The following is a 24,040-nucleotide window of genomic DNA, read 5'->3' on the forward strand; positions in this document are numbered from 1 at the left end:
AGGTGCATTTATACGGAGACTTGGTTACACACAGGTGGATTCTATTTATCATCATTAGTCATTTAGGTCAACATTGGATCATTCAGAGATCCTCACTGAACTTCTGGAGAGAGTTTGCTGCACTGAAAGTAAAGGGGCTGAATAATTTTGCACGCCCAATTTTTCAGTTTTTTATTTGTTAAAAAAGTTTGAAATATCCAATAAATTTCGTTCCACTTCATGATTTAGTCCCACTTGTTGTTGATTCTTCACAAAAAATTACAGTTTCATATCTTTATGTTTGAAGCCTGAAATGTGGCAAAAGGTCGCAAAGTTCAAGGGGGCCGAATACTTTCGCAAGGCACTGTATATATATATATATATATATATATATATATATATATATATATATTGCTGCGACTTTCTGTTATGTGGAATGTAATATACGAGAACCAAAATGGTGAGTTTTTTCCCCTTCACTTTACAACACCGTTTCCACGTTTGTTTTATTTGAAGTGTTTATAGTTAAATTTCAGTTTTCGTTTGCTTGTTCAGCTACAAAAAGGCACAAGTAAACCTCATGTTATTACTTTATGAAAACGTGTCGATGGCCACTGTTTAATGTGAAAAAACTTCAATAGCAAGGAATGAAAAAAAGAAAATAAATAAAATGTGTTGTCAACTTTATGTGCTGTTTATTTTGGGAATAAACAAAACAACGTTTAACTTGAACTGCTATTTGGCATCCTTTGTTTTGTAGTTAATTCACTGGAGTAAAGTAAGTCCTACACAACTTATTCTTTACTCCTGGGATATTTAACATGTTACATATTCTAAGGTCTTGCTGTAAAATAAAGGCACACACACACACACACACACAGGGCCATGGCCACGCCCCCTGCCGCTGCTGCTATGCTGTCTCTGCCTGCGTTCAGAGCAATATAATGGCTTTTATTACTTGTTGATAAACTAACGTATATTAAAATTATGAGCGAATACCCGAACATGAAAATACTATGTGCGTCGCAGCACTATAAAATACAATGCAGTGCCTCTCATTATGTACAATTATTTTTTTGTATTGCTTAACAAATTATTAACATACATCAAGAAAATACTCCTGCATGCAAACCCTTAGTATTTTATGAAAAAGGAATGAAACATTTACCAGAAAACCTACAGCATGCAGCTGTATAGCTGTATAGGTGCTGTATTTATAAGCTGTGCTTCCTGATTGCAAGTCAGTAATGTACGGTAAGCAACACAATAAGATTCTTGGGAGTTTCATGGTTTTTCATAAAATACAAGAACATAAATAAACTAAAAACTGTTAGAATACTGTTGACTAGATACTGTATTTATTTGCCTCAGTCAACACTGTTTGTTCAGTGTTCTCCTGAGGGAATCATCTTAATGATAATAAACTCCCCTGTTTACCTGAAATGCAACACCTGCACCAGTACAAATAATTTAAAGTGATCTGATTTAGTTAATCATGACCCTTCATCAATTATTAAGTGAGCCTTAGGAAAGTAGTGATGTCACAGCTTCTCCGGTTGCTTTTGTGAAAATGTATTCCATACATACATACTGTGACCTCTCAGTTTAATTAAAAGGGCAGTCATTCATTCCTATATCAGAGCTCAAAAGCACCAGCCTGATTCTCAAGTAACTTTATATGCATGGCTAGATTAAAATTTATTTCAGTTTGTGTGAGCATCAGGAATAAACAGACTAAAAATGAACATTATACTGTAGGTACAAAAATGACTTAAAATACAGGTTCTAGGTTGTGCATGCTGAGGAATGCTTCCAAAAAATATTTAACATTTGCAATATTCTGCATTTTACAGCCACACAATTTAACATTTAATGGGACATTTAAATGAAGAAATAAGTCGCTGTCAAGGTAATTTGTTACTAGATTTAGGCACTGAATGTTAGGCACCTTGATCATATTTTCCTATTCAAGCTTTTCATCTTACGTCTGTTGAAAAATCTTCTCATTCAACTGTTCAATTAGACAGTCCACACAATATAAAAAAAAAAAAAACTTGTAATAAATGGATACTTGACACGCTTTTCAAAGTTTAAAATCAAATAAAAAACTAAACATTTTTGATAAGATGAATTAGTCAACCCACACATCATTAGGTGGAATAATTAATGTATGATGTTTCGTGTCTCATCCATAGAACATAAAATGTATTAGTTTGCCTTTGATCCTCAGGGGTTGAGTTATGACAGCATTTCTGAAGCCACTGTGTTAATCTTTTGGTAATGTGAGGGCAAAATAAAATGTCTTCATTGACAGTAAAAGTTCATAGACAATTAAAAAAGGTATGCCAAAGACTATTACCTGCCGACTGTCTCTGTGGGAAGAAGTCGAAGAGCCACTCTTATGTGTCGGTGTTGATGTTTTGTGGACAGGAGTTTTCTCCTCTGAACTCATGGTTCTGAGATGGTGGGCACGTTGTTGATTCGCCATTGACACCCCAGCTATCTTTCCTCAGATAATAGAACCTCAGGATGCCAGTCTCAACTTAAAGGGCATTATTCCATTCGTGGAGTAGAAGCAGCCTGACAATATGTTACCTTCTCTTTACCTGAAACAAATAAACAACATAATTAAATACGACACTATTAACATTACATACTAAAGTTTTACACTGGTGCATAATTCATTTAGTTAAAATCAAAAAAATCATGTATGGATAGTACAGTAACTAGAGAATGGAATGCTGGCAGAGCGTACATGCTGTACATTAAACTACTTGTCAATGAGCGTTATTATTGAAAATGTGATCAATCATGCTGTTTTTAATCTTCAAAAAGACATATTACATCAAAGGCAGATCATTAGAATGTAAATAAATATTCCCAATATGAACTAAAGCCAAAATGACCCCCCCCCCCCCCCAAAAAAAAAAAAAACAGTAATAAGTTAAGGCATTCAGTATCCCCAGCAATATAATGTTTCTTTTTTTTATCACAAAATAGGAATAATTTGAATATTGTAAAATGCTTTCAACTGATTTTCTCAACTTATTTTGTACAAAAAATACAACAAAGCTGGGATCAATCTTTGAGCATCAGTATTATAATTTATTCCTTCAATCCGCACTGCTTAACTTTCACCCACCAACCTTGAAATGAATGAGTCACTGATGCGGGACTTAGATTTCTAGTTGTTTTGTTATTCTGAGAACAAATATAGGGTCAAAATGTACATAACTCATAAAAATAGTTATTATTTTTGTTTCTTTTTTTAAACAAATGGCACTGTAATATCCTGGATACTTAAAATATAGGTAAGGTAACATTTGCATATATTTACTTCATACACTTTTCCAATTGTGACTCTGAGGATGGAATGCCATACATTAACAACATGTAGCCAATTTAACACAGTTATCCTCCCGATCTTACAATTATGTTGCAAGTACAATGTGATAAAAAAGTAAGTACAATGAAGGACTTGGAATCGGAATTGATTCAAAGGGAATGGGAATTGATTTTAAAAAGGAATTGGAAATGGAATGAATGGAATACAGTATACTGCACACTTAGTTACAAAATAATATACAGCTAAAATTATCACAATAATGAGGATTATCTTAAATCATATCAATTACATTTTCAGTACAATAAACAAACAAGTCTGAAAAAAATTACAGACGATATCATGATAATTGATTATTATTTTTATTATTATTATTATTATTATTATTATTATTATTATTATTATCATTATTTATTTTTTTAGCAGACACCCTTACCCAGGACGAATTACAATTACAATTACAAACTATCACAGTGTAAAGTATCGCATTTCAGATTACAGATTACTGTTCAAAACCTGAAAATGTGTTTAAAGTCACTGTGTATACAGCAAAATAAGAAAGAATATCAAGTCAAGGCAGTTTATACTGCATGTTAGCACTGTAATTATCATAAAGCTTTAGCGCTTAACATGTCTGGGGAGACAAAACAGATATCCATTTACAATTCTCTAAGAATTTCTAAATGTATGGCATCCAGGTCAAACTTTCTCCAGCACACAGCAGCTCCCTGCATTTCAATGCCCTGATGCTAAGAAACGGTGCTTCAGGCACCAGCTATTGCCAACCAGAACAACAGGCTGGGGATAGACCTATTTATTGTTTTCCTTTTGTGCTGGGCAATCCTCTATGGCATGTAATTAATAATATGTCATGATCACATCTTCATCCACTCACTGTGCTGCATTCTGTAATACATGTAAAGCTATATAGTCACCTTTAGCTCAGTATCAGATCTAAAACAGTTAATTATTTTTTTCTTTTTTAGGTGTAATAATAATATCTATTTTTATATAGCACCTTTCATAGTGGACCACCATCATAGCGCTTTACAGAGGTAGGCTGTGAACTGTGGATTATATACAGAGTCACTTACAATAGGACATTGATTTAACATCTCATCCGCAGGATGGAGCACAAGGAGGTTAAGTAACTTGCTCAGGGTCACACAGTGAGTCAGTCAGTGGCAGAGGTGGGATTTGAACTGGTGACCTTCTGGTTACAAGCCCTGGACCACACAAGTGTTTTTTGTACGGTAATAATGAGTTTTCTTTTTTTTTTCTGTGCTTCAGTTTGATGTTTGGGAAAATGCCCCCTGTATTCATTATCAAAAGTGCACATGCTACCTTCGAAGTCCCTGAAGCTGGAAGAATTTGAAATATATTTCCCTGACTACACTACAGCACTGTTTTAAGGTATTCTTTACTTGTAAAGATGCCAGGTCAGTGGTGCACTTGGTTCCCCTACTACAGGTTAAGTTATGACTGATGATATTCTTTTCCCAGCTGCTGTGTGAATAAATGATCCACAGGTGCAAATATACACATTTGCATTCTATGACTCAAGCTAAATATGAAAACTATTGTACAAAGTATGTGCCTGCTGTTCAAACCCGTGATAGAGACTGTGGCAAGTTTTTTTTAAACCAAATTGTGCTCTCTTTGCCAATATATATATGATAGGCAAGTGTTTCTTTATTTCTATTTTTAAAATACTTCATACCTCTAATGGTCTTGTCGGTACATAGTGCTGATTGCATAAATCACACTGTATCTTAAAGGTGTGATATTCTTTAAGTACATCGTTTTAAATCAGGAGCCTGACCTATTAAATAAAACAGCCATTGCTATTCATCAGCAGGGCAATGCCACGAAACCAAAGTGATGATACTGTACTGTAACAGCGCTGGAAAATGAAAGTGATCTCTTTTTTTAAAAACGGCGATCAATGTAGAAAAATAGATGTGATAAAGGCAATCATGAGTCCCTGCATAATTATTTTTCCAAAAGTAAATGTCAGTTTACCCAACACATACACAGATAGTTAGAGCAGCAGTAAGATACTTCAGCTATCCCAGTTATTCTCTTCCAATGCTTGCAGTGTGACAATAGGAAAGTTAGCACCTCGATCCAACATGTGAAAGTAAATTAAATTTCACAATGCAATTTTATTGTACATCTGTAGGTATTATAATGAACTATTTCATTATAATACCTACACCAAAAACTACACCAAAAATTCTAACTACTGGAAATAAAACCATCTAATTGACTGCCAAATTCTTAATTTTCATGGTTTTGAATTTCATGGCTATGGCTGTTGGGTTAACAGCGGTATGTTTAACAGCATATATTTCTTAATTAGCATAATTATTAAACCCTTTGATCCATGAGTCTGTTAAACCACTGTGGCATTCAGTTGTTAAAATAAAGCTAATTTGATGGATTTTTAACCATCTGTCATGATCTGAAAGACTTCTCTCAAAGCCATAAGATTATCAAATACAAGTACTGCAACAGTAATAAATAAATAGAATAATATATGGGTCAGAATAAATAGTATTATCACATATGTCAAGGTTTTGGGCAGTATATTTGAGTTATGTTATATATTCTGTGTTTCTTAACTAGCTTCTGTTTGTTTTTTCAATTTTTCCAACTGAAGACAAAACAAGGTTTATGTAATTTTCCTTCTCTTTTAAAAGACTTGTTTTGAATTCTTCTGTTGTTTAGGAGTTCTTGTTATTCCTTGGTTGAATTTCAGTGTCTGTACCTGGTACTACTCTTTCACAGAGAACAAAAAAGGTCATGGTTTGTTTATACAAGTTTGAGATATATTTTTGCATGTGCCTACATATGAACATGAAGAATACAAGACTACATTTCTTGTGTTGTATTACCATGGTAACAAAATATGGTCCTGTAAAAAAAGTAATGACCTATAGATGATCTCCATTAAGTTGCTTTAAAGAACATTAAAAGAATATATTTTTATAACACATGCCTCAAGCAAACCTGAAATTGGTAAGATAATAACCAACAACAACAATACCTCATGCATGTTCCTGGTCACCTCCTGTCCAATGGTTAATCTCACATTTCCTGCCGTTTTATTTATCTCTCACAGCGGCATGTGAAATCATCCTGCTAACAAAGGATTACAGGCTGTCTGACAGGTTTCCGACAACAGGGTGATCAGTTCTGCTCCTGTGGTGTAGAATAAGCTATAATATGATGCACGTGTATACAGTACTGGCTAGCCGAGATTTCATTTGATTTATGGCGTTGCCGCTATCTTTATTGCAACTGTAAGGAAGCACCAAGAAACAAAACAAACATAAATTGGGATAATTCTGATGTTTTTTTGACAAATTTCTGCAGTTTTAGCATCGAGCAACTACAATTAGCATTATCATATCTTAGTATATGTTATCAAGTACTTTAAGCCCCTACAACACCATTTTGAATATTTTTCTTTTACCATATATTAAATAAAATTTCATTATAACTAAGTGTATTAGTCTGAACGCTTGACTATACTAAATTGAATTTCCCAAACACATATTTAGCAGACTAACATGTATTTTTCTCCAGTGGTATGAAATAGACACTGCTGTGCTCACACTCTACCCTTGTGTAAACCTGGATTTTGCACTGTGTTGGTTCTTCATGCATAAATTAGTCTTCTGGTAGGCTATAAGTTCACTATGGTTAGCATGTAAATCACTTCAATTAATCATTTTTTAATTTTCAAGGCTTCAATTTCTTTACAGTATCTAATGCAGCTGTATCTGATAATGCCAATGTGCCGGAGTAACTCTAATACTCTGCTATATTTCACAGTACATTAAGAATCCAAAAAGCTACATCTACAATATCACAAATAAAATAATGTACAACCAAAGTCCACTGTGGCTCAAATTAAAAGTGCCATGAGGACCTAACCTCCTGATAGGCCCTTGAGTTTAAGGATCTTGAGATAAGATGTGGATGTCATCCACCTCAGATAGTCTTCAGCAAAAGGAAATTGATCCCCAGTTTTTAGCCATGTTGACAGGATTACTTGATTTTTAATTCTGAAATCAGCTGTGCACGTAAATATTACTGGTCTTATGAGAGAACTTATAGGAATCGATTGGATGTCCTCGAAAGTACATTACAAGTGCATCGCAATTGCACAACTTTTAAAAAAACGGTCCCAGCTTCTGAATTAGGCTTTGGGGAACTGGATTATAAAGGGAAAATGAGTTAATTACTAAAAAAATTAAGAAAGTAAGTTGTTCCTGCTTCCTGACTCACTGTTAGTTTAGCAGAAGCTCACCCAAGTAGAATTGTTTTATTAAAATATTTAGTTATTAAATCACCTTTTTTATGACAGTACCGGTATTAAATATTACAACAACAGTGAAAGACAATATGTGTTGTACTGTAGGATAAAAAGAACAGTTCATGGTGGTGAGCAAGACCCTTGCATTCCGGATTAAGTCAAAATACTAATAATGTTTTAAAAAAAAAAAAGTGGTAATTAAAAAAACATAGTTGAGAGCCTGCCAGGGACCCGAACAGAGATCAGTCCAGTAAATTAACACCACACACAAAGTGCTGAGTACATTGACTGCTTCTTGAATCTCTCAGCAATTGATCTACTGAAAGACTAAAAAAAGACCTTCCTGAATCAGCAGTGAGTCATCAACTTTCTTAAATCACTTTGCAAAGGTTAATGAAATGTTGGATGTACAATAGCCGCAAACGCACATCAAAAACAAATGGAAGATTAACAAAAATGTAAAGAAATGCCAGCAGGAAAAGGACACATATTATAAGGATTATGCTACATCCATGCACATATTCCATGCTTTGTTTCAGATACAGGACCGCATTCTTGAAATGGCATATCAGAAATATACCCTGCAGTAGAGTTAATCCTGGGATCATCACTCATATTTCCATAACCAACACAGTGATTTCCATCTATACCCTACAGTGTAGTCTTCAATACAACATGCCTTTTCCAGTCACTTAAACTGGGTTTTTCTTTTATTTGCGTATCTCGTAGTGTTTGTCACCTTTGATGTTATTGCTTTACAGAAACAGCTTTTATTCAAAATATTTTTGTCAAAACCATAAAACGATGATGTGGTGATACCATTATAATTATGGCAAATCAGTTTAATGATTCCATTTGTTTTTATTCTGCATTACCCTTCACAGATCCCAGTCACAACTGTAATACAAAAATAATATGAATATACTGTAACTTAACTTACAAACACAGAGTGATTAGATTGCAAAAGGTTCATACATAGGATGTGCTAGTACAGTAGATACTGTAGTAGTCCTGCCCAAAGACCATTAATCACAAACTGGTTTTCATGAAAATATTTCACAGCCCGTTATCACTAGAATTCTTTCCTTCAGGTCCAAAATGTAAAGCTGCCAGACTTGATAAGGCTTGCTCATCAGATCAATAGATGGAATCAGATTGTGGTGCTGCCTATTCCATTGATTTAGGCTTGTCACAAAACACATGTTCCCCACTCCCCAACACATCAGTTTTGGTGTAATGCTTGGCTCTTGACCTGGTGTTTTATTCACTTCATCACCATTTTTCTCATTCCGATCCATACATTTGAAAAATTAACAGTTGTGAACAATTTAAAATCCGGTTTGTCAAGCTGCTATAGAATATACAGTACTCATATTCCATTTTTCTGTTGCACAAAAACATATTAAAAGCAGTGAGCAATGGACACCATTTTTTATCAAGTTGCCTTCCTTTCAGGGATGCAGTAGCTTCTTTCTAATCCATACATTATATGACAACAATCCAGCATACATTATCATTATCATTATTAATTAATACAACAGAGAAAGTCATTTTTCTAACTGCTCCATAAACCCAGTAGATCATCTCATTTTAATATTAAATTCGGACTGGCAGTGCTTGTGTCTGCAAACGGTCTTATACAAAGGTCAAAAGTCGCCTACTGTGTATCATGTTTTTGTGTATTGTAATTCTCATTTACACCTGTCTTTCTCATCTATCTGCATTATTTGTATTCAATAGATGCTCATTACTCTAGGTAATTTTCTTTCTCCATCAAAGCAATTTAGCATTTTTTTCCCCCCCATGGGTCTTCAGCTATTGACAGGATACCCGTGCAACACACTAAACCTCTCTTTGCATAACAGTTGCTTGGTAACAATGAGTTCTGCTGAATTACGGTAGAAATAAACCAGGTTGGTAGTAACTACTCCCTTTTTAAAGTTATGGAAAGAAATGCAGTCTTGTTACCATAAAAGGAAAAATACAGTGCTGCACTGCAGAATCTAACACTGATCTGACTGGGCTCACTCAAACTCAATGAAGGTAGTTGTTTTCAAGATTTCTAAAAACAGATGTCTCTGCATAAAATGCTAACCTTTATTTTTACTACCATGACCTGAAAAGGCAGGTGACAGTTTTAATTCAGCAAAATGGATTCTCTTGCACGGATCACTGTGAAAGCTTTTTGGTGTTCAAGATTAATGAATTTCTGCTCGAAGAATAATCATTCGAGTTACAGTTGGTGAATATTCAATCATTCTAATGCTACACTAGGCTCAGTGCATCTGTTTAACGGCAGTGATTTTAACGTGCAAGTGTAAATAGAGCAAGCTGTTTTCACTCTTTCTAGTGTTTTTAGGAGTTTGTGTTACTGTTTTAATGCACATTTTGAATTGTCTGATAGTTTAAATGTTAGTATGTTTACACAAAGTCTTTTAAACATTTAAATTTGAATCTACAGCCTTACTATTTTTCATGCTTTACCATGGTTAACTATGTATATTTACAATGGTATGCTAACATAAACTTGTACAAGGGTAGACACTATATACTGTACATTACATATAAACATACTATAGCCCACATGGTACTGTAAAGTTAAACAAATGAAAACAAATTGAAGCTCACACAGTAAATACCTCCATTAACATTTCAGTTATTCCACAGTAACCCTGTGCTTTTTTCATTTAAAAAAATAGAATTAAAGTTGAGAAAATAACTGTAAGACACAACTTGCTGAAAACAGACAACTTGCTGTACAGTAAATAAAATATATATTTTTGTACTGCAACTACTAGTTACTGTAATCTAACCTCATCTCGAATGGTGGTCCAAAGCTTTTATTTTAATACATGCACTAAAATACCCTGCATGGGGGCAGGGATTATGGTGCGTGCTCAGAATAGCTACCCTTGAGAACATATACAGTGGATCACTAAGCAGTCAAAAGATACTGACAACAACAGCGTTGTCTATTTTTGTCATGAAATCTGATTTGAATGTTTGCTATGTGAAGCTGCAACCAATTTAGATTCATATCAGGAAACCTAGCCTATCTTCTTGTTGAATTCTGGCATCAAACTGAATGCCCTTCTGAGCTTTGCAGCTATGTAATCCAGGCTTAAATACAAGCCTGTGTAGATTTATCCTCACACCAGTTGCAAAATGTTAAATGCAAAACATATTCATAATCAATCTTATTGTACAAAAGAACCCAACTCTGCCAGATGGTTACCTTTCTATTAATATGGGTTTACACCAAATACCCAGAGGTCAGTTATTTCATTCATACTGATTATCCTTCCTTTGCATAATTAAATGTAACAACCAATCTCCAGCATGGAGATCACTTTACAGGTAAAGTATCCAAAGCTTCAAAGCACTGTTTGTTTCTGCTGAATTAAACATGAGCAATTCTATCTGTATCTATCCCATGAAAGATAATCAATTTATTGTTAATAAGGATGATCAATCTATGTGGAGAATCCCCTGTTAGTATTAAAAGTCAATGTTACTGATAAACAAGAGAGTGGGACTAGAAACCTGAAAGCTCATTAAACATCAGTCAGTGTGCTTGGTGGTCATGACAATAATAATCACTGCATAGCGGTGAAAGCACTTTTCATTATAACCCTTAACAGCAGCTGTCTTTTTCAAACCTTAATCCCATTTTTACAACCTTTATTTTACTTTTTTATTGAAATAATGAGCTATTAATGTTTAATTTATTTTTTATGTTGTCTTTTACTCATGCTGTTTAAGATCACCAGCACAATTAAAAGTAACAATCTCCAGGATTTAGGGTCACCTTTGAAGTAAAGCATAACTACTTCTGTCTTGCATATAGGATAAACACATACTGGTAATTAAGCAGCGAGGAGCCTGAGCTTCTGGTGGGTGATGGCACGTCATACAGAAAGTGGTTCATGGATGAGCATATAACTACTGAAACAAATATGCTTGCAGAATCTTCTATATAATACAGCTAGTTGCAGTATGAAATTGTAAAACACAAGTTTTGCTCGTGAACATGTGAAGAGCGAATCCCCACCCCAGTATTAGCTGTCCACATTCAGCACAGAAGCAGGGCAGGGCTGAAAGACGTTGGTGTGGGTTGTTCTCAAGGTTAAGCGTATACCAGGCTGCTTGGCTCTGCAGACCTCCTTCACAACACCCTCTGCTACATCAGCAGAACACTCTGGTTTCATCTCCTTGCATGATGTATCGTAGGACTCCTTACACTGTCAATGACCATAATGAAACAGTGCAGTTTTATAAATGGGTCACAAAGCAGGAGAAAGCTTCACTAACAGTGAACTACTGTATGGTTTATTATGTCTGCATTATCAGTACTGACCAAAAGCTCAGCTTTTGAAGAATCACTATGACTTAAGGTTTGCTGCATATACATGTTTTTATATAAGTTGTGTAGAATGAATGCATATTATGGTGATGCTTATACTAAGAGAAGTGAAAACGCATTTAGATGTATTCTGTTGGTTTGTTGAAAACTGTTTATTATGTTTTCTTTGATGTCACAACCAAATGTGCACATATATGGGAGGAAATTCAGTGCATCATGACTCGTGGATCCTCATAACACTGACAATGTAAATTGCTCATTGGACATCATTAGAATATTCTTTGGACATAATTTCAAAATGTGAACATCTTAAACCCATTACTCTTGTACATCAATTATAGTACGGTGCAAAATAAGAAATGAACATGACTCAAATATTCATACAATAATTTAATTACTAGATTAACAGATAGGGAAACAAACTGGGTTTGCAATGGCCTTTCAGCTCAAGTGTAATGGGCTTCCTTTCTTTCTGCAGGTACCCACTTAATTGCATGATTCATCCAATACGGTACATTACATTACATCAAAACCTGAACTAAATAGCACTGTAATGCAATTAACCCCTTAAGGTACACAAGGAATTGAGCGGTTGTTCAAACAGTTTCTTCTTAAAATACATTTGAGAGTGACTCAAGTATCACGAGGAAACTGACAATTTGGATGAGCAGATCCAACCTGTCAGTAAATTTGAAACCCTGTTTTGTGCATCTTCTTGCAAAAATAAGAAAGTTAGCTTCATTTTTTTTTTTTTTTTTTGGGACACATGTCCCTTGTACCTTAAAGGGTTAAAGCATGTGCTTAATAGTTCTTGTCTGTTTGTTGTCTCTTTTTTGTTTAGTAATGAGGAAGATCTTGAGCTTTCTAATAAACACACTGTAGCTAAAGCACAGTACAAGGGCTGGGACTGGGACTAATAAAGGCAATTCTTGGCGGAAATGGTTGCCCTGCAAAAAAAAAAAAAAAAAAAAAACACATTCCCAGTCACAAGCAACAAAAAAGCTACACGGATAATTTACTATTCTAAATTTACAAGCATGACCGTAGCTGATAATAACTCAACAACACATTTTGATTAAAAAACTATTGGTTGTCATGGTGGTTTTAGGCTATATAAAAGATAGAGTGTTATACACGCAGGCCTCATGCTAGTTAAAAAACAGATACATCATAAAACTCTCTCAGTCCCACATAGCCTAAAATACACATCTATTGCTGATTGCAGGACTGGTTTTATATATATATATATATATATATATATATATATATATATATATATATATATATATAAATAGTATGCTGGTAAGATCCTTGTGATATGCTGGTCATTACATCTTACTGCCTGATCCAATGCACAACCCAGATACCAAATGTATCCCATTCGTATTGCAGTTTCAAAAATGCACTACATGTATGTAAAAGGACAACTTTATAATACTTCGAATGGCATAAACTTGAAAGTATAGTAAGGGCCTGCAGCAGGAATATCGCTGCAATTTAGTCCGAGAATAACAGCAGCCCGGTGACTATAAATGGAGTGTTTGGCTTAAACAATTATAAAGGGGAAAATGAACGGAATTAGTTGAAGTTTATTTTTGTCAGCTTCTCATTTTTTCAATCTGTTAGCCATTTTGCTCAGCAGGCCAGTACAAATTGTGACCACAATTACACAGCAGTATAGAAGGACATCCCTCTTCTGCACCACTCTGTGCCATCTATTTGACACAATTCCCTTGACTGCAATATATACAACCATATCTACCCTAAATATTATACACTAATAAAATACATTAACCTGACATCATAAAATTTCCATCACTATTCCTTACTCATTTACTGTCTTGTTCACTTTAAGTCAGTGGATGCCAATTTGCTGTTTGACCTTCGAATAGGAAGAGCAATAATCCATGTTACACCAGATTTCTGTAGTCAACCATGGCTGTATTGCACTGCAAACTCAGTACCATTGAGATTTCACTATAATAAGATATCCCATATGCAGTTACTTTTTAACAAACTCATTTGTACTGGAGTTTTAATGTACACTATGTATTGTATTATACAGAAACAGCCAGATAAAAAAAAAATAAAAAATCATCATGACTTCCCTCATAAAGCTACATTTCATTCACAACTTATCTAAGCTCTTACCTTATTGTGAAAGAAGAAGAAGAATGCAGTATTGTATTCGATTTTTAAAGAGTTGCTATGGTTTAATGTAATTTTAAAATAATAAATAACGGACTGCATAATTGCAAATACCGATGTCACTGGTCCTTGATGCACTGTCCATGGGGGAGAGGGCATTGGTTCAGTATTGTCTCCCATCCCCCCCATAGGAGATATGACCTCATATGACCACCACCTGCTATATAACCTACCCCGACAGGTCCTACCTATATTATTATTATTATTATTATTATTATTATTATTAATAATAATAATAATTAATAATAATAATAATACATTCAGTGATCAAGCAAAAAAGTGAACAAGTGAACAGTTGCCAATGAATGCTATAGCAATCCCCAGTAAAGCACATGAAAAACAAATTGACTTACCAGGTATTACCAGGGATTTACTGTCTTGAGAGCATGTCTTTCGCTGCAGGAATTGATGCTTGCTGCTGCTTCCAATGCCGTAGTATGTGATGATGCTGATGCAGTTGTGGTGTCACGTTAAAAACGGTCTGTGCGTTCTGATTCTACTCGCGGCAAAACCAGTCTCGCTTTGTTCTGTTGAATATGTTGTTTAGCTGAAGCAAGCGGAAGGTGAATTCCGGGAAGTCCTGTGAGGGTTCACCCGTTTCTTGTTTGCAGTTTGCCCGTAGCTCAGCTGCTGTCCTCCCTGCAGAGAGAAAGCTCGGAATTTACTAATAACCGGAGTGGAGCACTGGGCTGGGCTGTGAGGGAGCACGAGAAATTCGATTCCCTGCACTTGTCTGAGCGCAAAACACAACAGAATATTTTCGCTCATGCAAATAAACCCCTCCCTGTTCTAGAATTGCAATGAAATTGGCTCCTGGAGTTTTTCGTATGGTAGGGCAAAATAGATACAAAAGATAAAATATTTATTAGAAGGAAAAGGTAGGGATTTCTTACTGTTTAAATATTATGAGGATGTCCCTTGCACTTTTCATACAGCTGTTTGTTTTGTTTTGGTGTTTGTTATTTTGTGCACATTTACCAGAAAGTATTTTGTTTTGTTTAGAAATAACATATTAACCTGATGCAATACAAACACAATCAGTAGCTACATTTTGTTTGTTTCTTAGAACTCAGATAAACGTTTACATACTTTAATTAAAACACTGATGAACTCACTCATGTTATCTGTTCAATAAATCCTACAATATAAAGTATAAAGGTGTGTCTTAATGTTGCAAATTGGTTTCAGTCATGATAGGATGGACAGGGCTGATAGTATTCAGTTGGTAGGTGTTTCGGTATCCAAATTAGAGATGTTTCAAAAGTTCTGGAGAACAGACCCCCAACAAATTCCATTGAGTAGTGATCACACATCCCTCCTGTACATTCTAAACACTCTGAAGACTTGATGCCACATCCAATCAGGCTATCCTATTTATATATTCAGGCAAGGTTTTTGAAAACAAATTGTAATGCATGTCCAGAATTAATAATAATAATAATAATAATAATAATAATAATAATAATAATAATAATAATAATTGTTTATTTAGCAGACGCCTTTATCCAAGGCGACTTACAGAGACTAGGGTGTGTGAACTATGCATCAGCTGCAGAGTCACTTACGATTACGTCTCGCCCGAAAGATGGAGCACAAGGAGGTTAAGTGAATGGTAAAACGGACAAGGATACAGCTCTAATTCAAATACAATTCTCCATCTGACAAACATGTCTGTGTCTTCCGTCTTTCCTTGTAGCAGCTATTCGTAGATGTCACTCACAACATTTTTAAACAACCATTTCAAGACCCTGTGTTGTAAATATTGCCCTTAGTTAAGAAACATATTTAGTATATGGTTTCTAAGTCAGAAAGCTGTTCTGATCATGATGATCTCAGCGAATATTCATTTCAACATTCACTAATATTTTTGTTCCAAAAAAGAGAATACATTTAGACAAATGGACATTTGTTAATTGACTCTTACATTAGGGCTTAACTGTTCTTCTCACCATATGGTTGAACATGACTACATTTATTTATAATTGCTTATATACTGCATCCATATATAGTAAAACACATCCAGAATACTGCTCTTTTTCAGAAAGGTATAGCTAAAACAATTAGGTGAACCATAGTGATGACAAAAGACTATCATATTTGAACAACATTTGTAACACTTTGTTTTTAAACTGATACATTGCAATTAACTTCCTTAAATAAACACAATGGTTTAAATTAAAACCATTCACTGCTTCCCTTTATTTAACAACTGTAATCTATTTCTATGAGTAACCATTGTTAAATGTATTTCTACCCCCACAACATAGAATCTTATTTTTGGTGTGATGGGTTTATAGTTTTGTGTTATCATAATTATGTTAAGTATATCTTCCAAGTAATTAACTAAGAATTATTGTGAAATGCTGTTTTCCAATAATATTCCAAGCCATAGTACTGGGCATGCTAAAATTCTAAATTCATTCAGAGTACATTATTATTAAGCATGGTATCTGGAATGTGGAGCAACACGGCAGGCTAATAATGGATGAAGATCTCTTTATATTATACATTTCTCATATGTTTTCTTTACTTGTTTGGGAAAACAAGAAATATTTTAAAAACCTTGCAAAAATGATCTCTCAATATGTGGTAGCATTCCAAAAAAATGTCTACACATCTGTTTGAATTTCCATGAAATACAATGTTATTCAAATATATATAATATGCATTAGTCAGCCTCTTCCTTAAATGCACTTTACTTGCTCTTATCTGCCCCCTATTTTACTGCATTTAATCCTGTACTTGAGTACTGTTATCTGTCAAGTGTTATTTAATCTGTAGTATTTTGTATTTAATCGTATCCTGATATAACTATCACTGACACTGTTATCTGCTCCATTATTGAATCGTATTTTGTCATACTTGTACTTGCTAGAACCAAAGTAATTGTATTTATCTTGCTCTTAATTGTATTATTGCTTGTACTGTGATTCTTGAAATGTATTTTTGTTTACGACTGTAAGTCGCCCTGGATAAGGGCGTCTGCTAATAAATAAATAAATAACAACAACAATAATAATAATAATAATAATAATAATAATAATAATAAAGAGCACAGACATCTTTTTATTACTCCTGTCAACTACTGCAGAGAGTTCAACACTAACTGAAGATTGGTGGTATTTTTTTTTCCTCTGTGCTGAACAGGCTTGGGGAATAATATAGGTGATGACAAGAAAAAAAAAATGTGTATAGAATCAAAAAGGTACTTTAAGTACCAGGTACATTTAAAAAAAAAAAAAAAAAAGTATTCTTAAGTAATTAAACCAATAAACATCTATCATGCTCCTTTAATTTATTGTTAAAATAAAACAATATGTTCATTTTATTTTTATTGACTATACCCTTAGATTCATCTTAAGATCCTTTTGACATACAATTCAAACTTGAATTTACAACATACAAAATATAGCTGCATGAAACAAGCTCTATAGTTCACACAAATGCATTTCCAGTGTGTATACTGTATAATAAAGTCCTGATGATGTGTTTGTTAAATAATACACCGGTATTTACTTGCAATGTTGACATTATTGAAGTTATTACAGTTTTTGAGACATGGATAATGTATTTCACAAATTCATTTCAAGTTTAAATTTCATTACATGATGTTGGTCAGTCTTAGAGAGAAAGGATGGATTGGGGTTTATAAAACAACGCTTTTAAACTGGATAGTCCATCTGAGGTTTGTCTCACAAGAAGCAGGACGATAATCTACAATAACATCTTGTAATACTGTCCTGCAGGTTATCTTTGCAAAGATAAAAATGGCAAACTTGAGACAGGTATGAATATTTAACAAGCAAGTAAAAAAATATTCAAAGTTGATCTGTCCCCACACCAACAGACATATAAAAGATGCAAAACCTTCCTGGCAGCTGCAATGATTGAACGTGGTGTTACATTTACATCTAATTTGCAACCTATTATACCTGACTGGCATTAAGTCACTTGGGATAAATCCACAGATGTGGCTTATCTAGTCATCATAGAGGGCAGAAATTTTGGTACTGGGACAGTGCAAGTGAATGGTACATAGGGGGCGCTGTTGTTATGAGTGTTAACATTATGGTTGCATTATGATAAATTAGCTGAGGCCACACACACATCTTTAACACAGATAGGCTTCCCAATTTCTTATTGCATTATTGTGTTCCTGATGGCTTATTTTGCGTCAGTACAAAAATTAGGCACTCTACTGTACATAGTCTATATAAGCCACAGCATGTGTGGATATACTGCAAATCAATCAACGTTATACCAATCCCTTTATAAACTCTGTTTATAAATGTCTAAACAGACTGAGTACAGTGTTAACAATTCAGCAAATTAGCAAAGCCTAATTTTTTACTTTAATCATACAACGATTGAATGGTTCATTCCTTTGACAACTCTATTAACGTTTCAAGTACCTTTCTTCACTTTCTAATACTGTAGCATATTTAAAAATCATTAGCAGCCAGCTTTGCACAACTGTAACGGATCTACTTGGTTTATTTGCCACATGGGTTGTAAATCCCTTCAGTGCAACAGAATTACATTCAGGGTGATTATAAAGTAAAACATTTAATTTAGAAGGTCATAACGGCAAATGTACGGACGACTTGTACATTAAGGGCAACATATGAAGTGAGGTCCTATAGTTGGGCGTATGGCCGTACACTGGCATCAGCACATCACATGTATATTCTAAAAGGGGCTGATATTAGGCATTTTCGACCCATGGCACTCAAGATCTTGAGCCGTTAATCCAGCAGATTTTGCATGAAACCCAACGCTAAAGATCCCATCTGACAGTAGATGGAAAATGTTCCATAAATCTCAAACGTACCACTGAAAATGCTTAATGCAGCATGTTTCAATCTACTCTGAGAAGTTGTTGTAAAAAGTGGCTATTGAGAGCTTTGGTTGTAAGGTACAAACTGTAAGATAGGAGGGGCCCTCTATGGCCATACCACGTATGAATCACTTCCCATTTAACCCTTAATGTATCAAATCCAGGTGGTTTATATTTCATGTTTTGAATTCAGAAAACAATGTTAAAAAAGCAACTGTCTATAAACACCAACATGTACTATAGTAAATAGATCATTTCTGCCAACAAAAACAGTAGACATAAGTTATTTATATTAATACATAATATTATTTAGTAATGATATTCTTTCAATAATAATATACTGTAGCGTTGAGGTAGGACTATAATTATTTTTAAATAATGGTGAGACTCAGACAACTACAGTATTTCTCAATTAACGCTCAGAGAACTTTTTATTGCTGTTATAATAACACAAGGTCCCTATGTGCTGAGACCATGTCAAAAATAACAAACCCACCTCTAAGCTATCTCCCCATGCACTGTTCTGCCCTTCTTTCTAACTCTACTCTCCTCTCCACCACCCTACGTCCTGCAATCCGGCACTATTAGACCATCCCTCTTATACCTCAGAATTACTCAGTACTCCTACCAACCGTCACGTGAACCCCCCCCCTTTTATATGCCAACCCGGTGGGGTTCCCCCCCACCCTTTTCACTCTCTACCCTAATCAGCTGTCCGCTGTCTTTCCCGCTGTTCCCCTGTCCCTGTAAGTAAGCAGGTGCCAGTTAATTCAATAAACTGTTTATTGTCCTTATCATTTAAACGTAGCTTTTATTATTCTACACATAATTTATGAGGTTAGCCACAAGAAGTTGAATAATTATCCATGTCAGACTGTTGTCTAAACCCAAACAAGTAAACTCTGCCATCTTGTGACCAAAGTAAAAAGGATCAGCTATGAATGCATGATTGGTGATACCTTACACTTCACATTCCTGTTTCATTGAATTTTTATTTTAATTGTAATATTTTATCATATTCTTAACCACAAAAACACATTAATAAATATTTAAATCAATGAATACATAAATCAATACATAGACATTGCTTTCTTTCTTTATCTATCTTGATATTTATTTCTTTCACTATCAAATATAAACACTGCCATTTAATACTGGATGAAACGAAAATACTCAATAGTTCTTGTTCAATTGTATATTAGTGAAGATTTTTATACATAAAGATCGTCATACTTTCATATATTCCTACTTTCAAATTTTAAAAAAATATATTGTAACGACCCGAACATTTGCTTTGTTGCAGGACTGTTCAGTTTGTCTCTTATGTTACATGTATTGTAAGGGGGACGGGTCACGTCGTTACTTAGCATGGGAAGGGAGAATGTGTGTTGCTGTTTTCGGGGGTTGCAGAGCATGGATGTGACTGGTTGATGAGCCGGACAGCGGTGGGAAACGACGGGAGGTTATAAGGGGGTGCATGAGCCTGGGGACTGGAGACAGTCCAGCGCTGAACTTGAATGAGAAACTGTGGGTGTGACTGAGCGAGTGTGTGAGCTGTGACCAGAGAGAATATGCAGTGAAAGTGCCAAGACTAAAACTTAGGGTTATTATTTTGGTGCCGTGAATTCTGGCCCCTGACAAAATAAAACAAAGATTTTGAGAATTCAAGACTAAACATGAAAACTTTACAATATACTAAATGAACGGATCAAGTTTATAATGATAATTTGCAAAATCAGATGAAAGCTTTCAATACAATCGAGATAATACATAATCACGATTTACAAAATCTTGTTCTTCTCCTTACTTGTTAAAAACTGTAACTTTACTGTTATACTATTTAGCAAATGTTGTAAAATGGAAGGACAAACTCTGTGGTGTGAAAGCTAGGCCGTGTGCATTGCAAGCTGCATTGGAAGCAGATCTTGGGTTGCAAAAGTATAAAAAATGAAGTAATGTATTTTATTTTATTTCTGTGTAACAAACACATTTTTTATGTGAAAAAATGTAGCTGATTATACTTTCATTCCAACTACATAACCGCTACGCTACACAGATTCACATCTTAACCCTTTCAACAGACTGGGTTACTATTTACATTCACCCTATCCAATACATTGCCTCAATATTGGAAAAAAACGTCAAGTTATCAAAAGTGCCCAGCCATTTAACTTGGCTTGTGTTTTTCAGGCACAATAAAAGCAGATTGAATTTGCATCAAAAACACAAGCCAAGTTGGTAGAAACAATTGGGGCAACCTTGCTTTTACAGTTGTGCCTATTTGCTTTGTGCTGGCAAGGTTGCCCCAATGCACTCTTGAAACTTGGCTTGTGTTTTTGATATCTCTCCACTTTAAATGGCTGGGCACTTTTGATAACTTGGTGTTTTTTCACATTTCCAATGTATTTTTGTTTCAGATTTTATTTTACTATTAGTGCTAAAAAAAGGAAATTACTTCAGCACAATGATAAAGAGGAGCAATTAAAAAGAGGCCCATGCTTTTAGCAACCACATAGCGTTTAAAGTTAAATGGAGAGCAAGACAGAAATCCTGTTAGACAAAATAGCTATATGTTGATTGGGATACAGCTCAAAATACTTGGAGTTAGTACATACAAAGGGCAACATTTCTAACAGTGAATATATTTGTGTGCATTTTTGTACTGTGCAAAACACCATTTAAATAGCTAAATCGAATATTTAAATACAGTGCACTCCGTTTATAAGAATCACTTCCATTGGTTTGATTCTTATAAGCAGTTGATTCTTAAAAGTGGATCGATATGATTACAATTAACAAAAGCGTGCCTCCACGCATCAGTAGTTTAAATACAGTATACAAATGTCAATGGTGCTCAATCACTGAGGACAATACATAAAAACAATCAAAACAAGTCCTCATGGGTAAGCAACTTGTTATATGATCACGATTATGTTTACTCAAGTCCGCAGAATCCTATTTTACTACAGTATACTTGAGATCGTCTCATGAGGGTGCCTAGTTTAACTGCTGTGCAGTATTACATGTAATGGCCTTTGAATTAAAATGACATTACAGTACAGTATTCTACTGTCAGGACTACCACTGCATTTCAGCGTGTGTGGCTTACTTTTTTCAGTTGCGATGCAAATCTCAGTTTTTCACTAAGCGGGGATGCAAAGTACCGCAATCTTATAAGCGGATTGTTTGATTCTTACAAGCAAAGCATTTTAGCATGGTTAGTATAGGAATGATTTTGTCCCAGTGGTTTTGATCACTATATGCGGTTGATTCTTATATCAGTAATTCTTATGCACGGAGTGCACTGTAATTAAAAAAGTCCAGTGGTGGTGCTGCTCCATTGGGTCTAATCTATAACTGTCTCTCACAAAAAAGTGTTAAAAACTCTGAAAACAATAGAAATGTTGTGGGTTGCTTGTTGCTGTTTTTTGTAACAAAATAAATCATATACATCACTGTACACCTCTTAAATTTGAAATAAAAACATTTTTTGGGCTGTTGAAGTACAAAAATGAACACACTGATTTAAAACACTGACTTAGTGGAAACTTTGTAATAGAATTTTAAAATGCACTTTTGATATCACTAAATGATCATAAAACATCAACAACTTCAACGCTGTGTTTCTGCCGTTGTTCTCCACATGGCTGTAAGCAGTGAATGAATACTTAATAGGTCTAACAAAGTTAGCTTCTTTTTCTCTAATGCTGCTTATAGCTGGCACTGTGACTGCTGTGTGTTACAATAGCTTCAACTGAAACACATGAACTCAAATGTAACACCTAAAATATTCATGACTGCTTTGCCCGGTATTCTGCTTCTGATGCCTGAGAAGCTCTGCGAGGTCTAGCCGTTTGCACTTTACTAACTCTGCAGCAAGGATTGAAGCACTGTCTGGAAAGCGGGACATTCTGTTTCTGCAGTAGGTGAGCACATCTATAATCTGCTCGCGTACATCTTTAGGATGTCTCAGTTTTATTGATTGCATTCCACTGTGAGGAACACTCAGCCTCCTGGCTAACTCGTAGGCTTCATTTTTCAGTCCACTTGCCAACCACCTCATTGTCTTCATAACAAAGGATCTAAAATGGGAAATTCGTAATACTGTTAGAAACTGCAGACAACCTGGTGTTATACTCAAATTGTTATGCAGGTAAAATTGACGATTCCACACATGACATTTATTTCCAGTGGAATATACTGCATAATGCTTAGGTGTCATAAAATAAACTGGATAACAGCTAAACAGAAATGTAGATACTTGAAGTATTTTTAATTTCCAAAGGGTCACTATTTTTGCTATATCAATGAATGTACTTCAGGATGGATTAGATCTAAAAATACATCCTCCCCCCCCACCCCCCCTCACATATGCACACATGCCTGCTTAAGAAAAAAACAAAAACAAAACATAAAACCTCTTCGTTTAACATTCAATAAGCCTAAATACAGACAGGCTTTGGTTTATTATTGTACTGCAGTGTCCTACTGTTTGATAATTCCAGACACATTTCACAGTGCTCAAACACAAGGGGTCAGACTTATCAAAAAATTTACACCAAAATGCAATTTGCATCTTTCTGTTACCCGAGTAACCCAGAAGGTTATTTAAGGACTCTGAAACTGTTCTTCCTAGTTTACTTGAATTCCATTCTGATGTATATCTGCCTTGGCTGGCACACCCTGTTCTAACTGAGCACTACAGAATTCAAAAATATGCTACCAGTGTCAGTTCTTCTATAATTTAGACAAATGTTATTGCATGTAAAAAAAAAATAAAATACCATGAATGTTTAGAGGACTCTCAAAATGTGCTGGAATATGCACTCCAATAGAGGAATTAACATTTCTTCAGCTTTCCTAATGGATTCATATTTACTGAATTTAAACAGATGCCTGCTGCGTAAGACTATGGAAGAGAAACATTTCAACAAGAAAACCCCAGTCAACACTATATCACATCCAAACGCTCATACCTGCACAATA

The 24,040-nt window shown here is 34.8% G+C and overlaps 1 protein-coding gene across 1 annotated transcript in view; it reads right to left on the reverse strand.

Moving 5' to 3' along the window:
- Nucleotides 1-24,040, reverse strand: part of LOC117426137 (oxysterol-binding protein-related protein 6-like) — a 60,489-nt gene that overhangs the window by 30,076 nt on the left and 6,373 nt on the right. The window contains exons 3-4 of the mRNA XM_059033649.1: nucleotides 14,571-14,856; nucleotides 2,339-2,585 (exon numbers count right to left, since the gene is read on the reverse strand). Of these exons, the coding sequence (XP_058889632.1) occupies nucleotides 2,339-2,467 (129 nt within the window). The 5' untranslated portion in view covers nucleotides 2,468-2,585; nucleotides 14,571-14,856. The remainder of the gene's footprint in view (nucleotides 1-2,338; nucleotides 2,586-14,570; nucleotides 14,857-24,040) is intronic.

This window comes from Acipenser ruthenus, chromosome 11, assembly GCF_902713425.1.
Source record: "Acipenser ruthenus chromosome 11, fAciRut3.2 maternal haplotype, whole genome shotgun sequence".
Classification (NCBI taxonomy): domain Eukaryota; kingdom Metazoa; phylum Chordata; class Actinopteri; order Acipenseriformes; family Acipenseridae; genus Acipenser; species Acipenser ruthenus.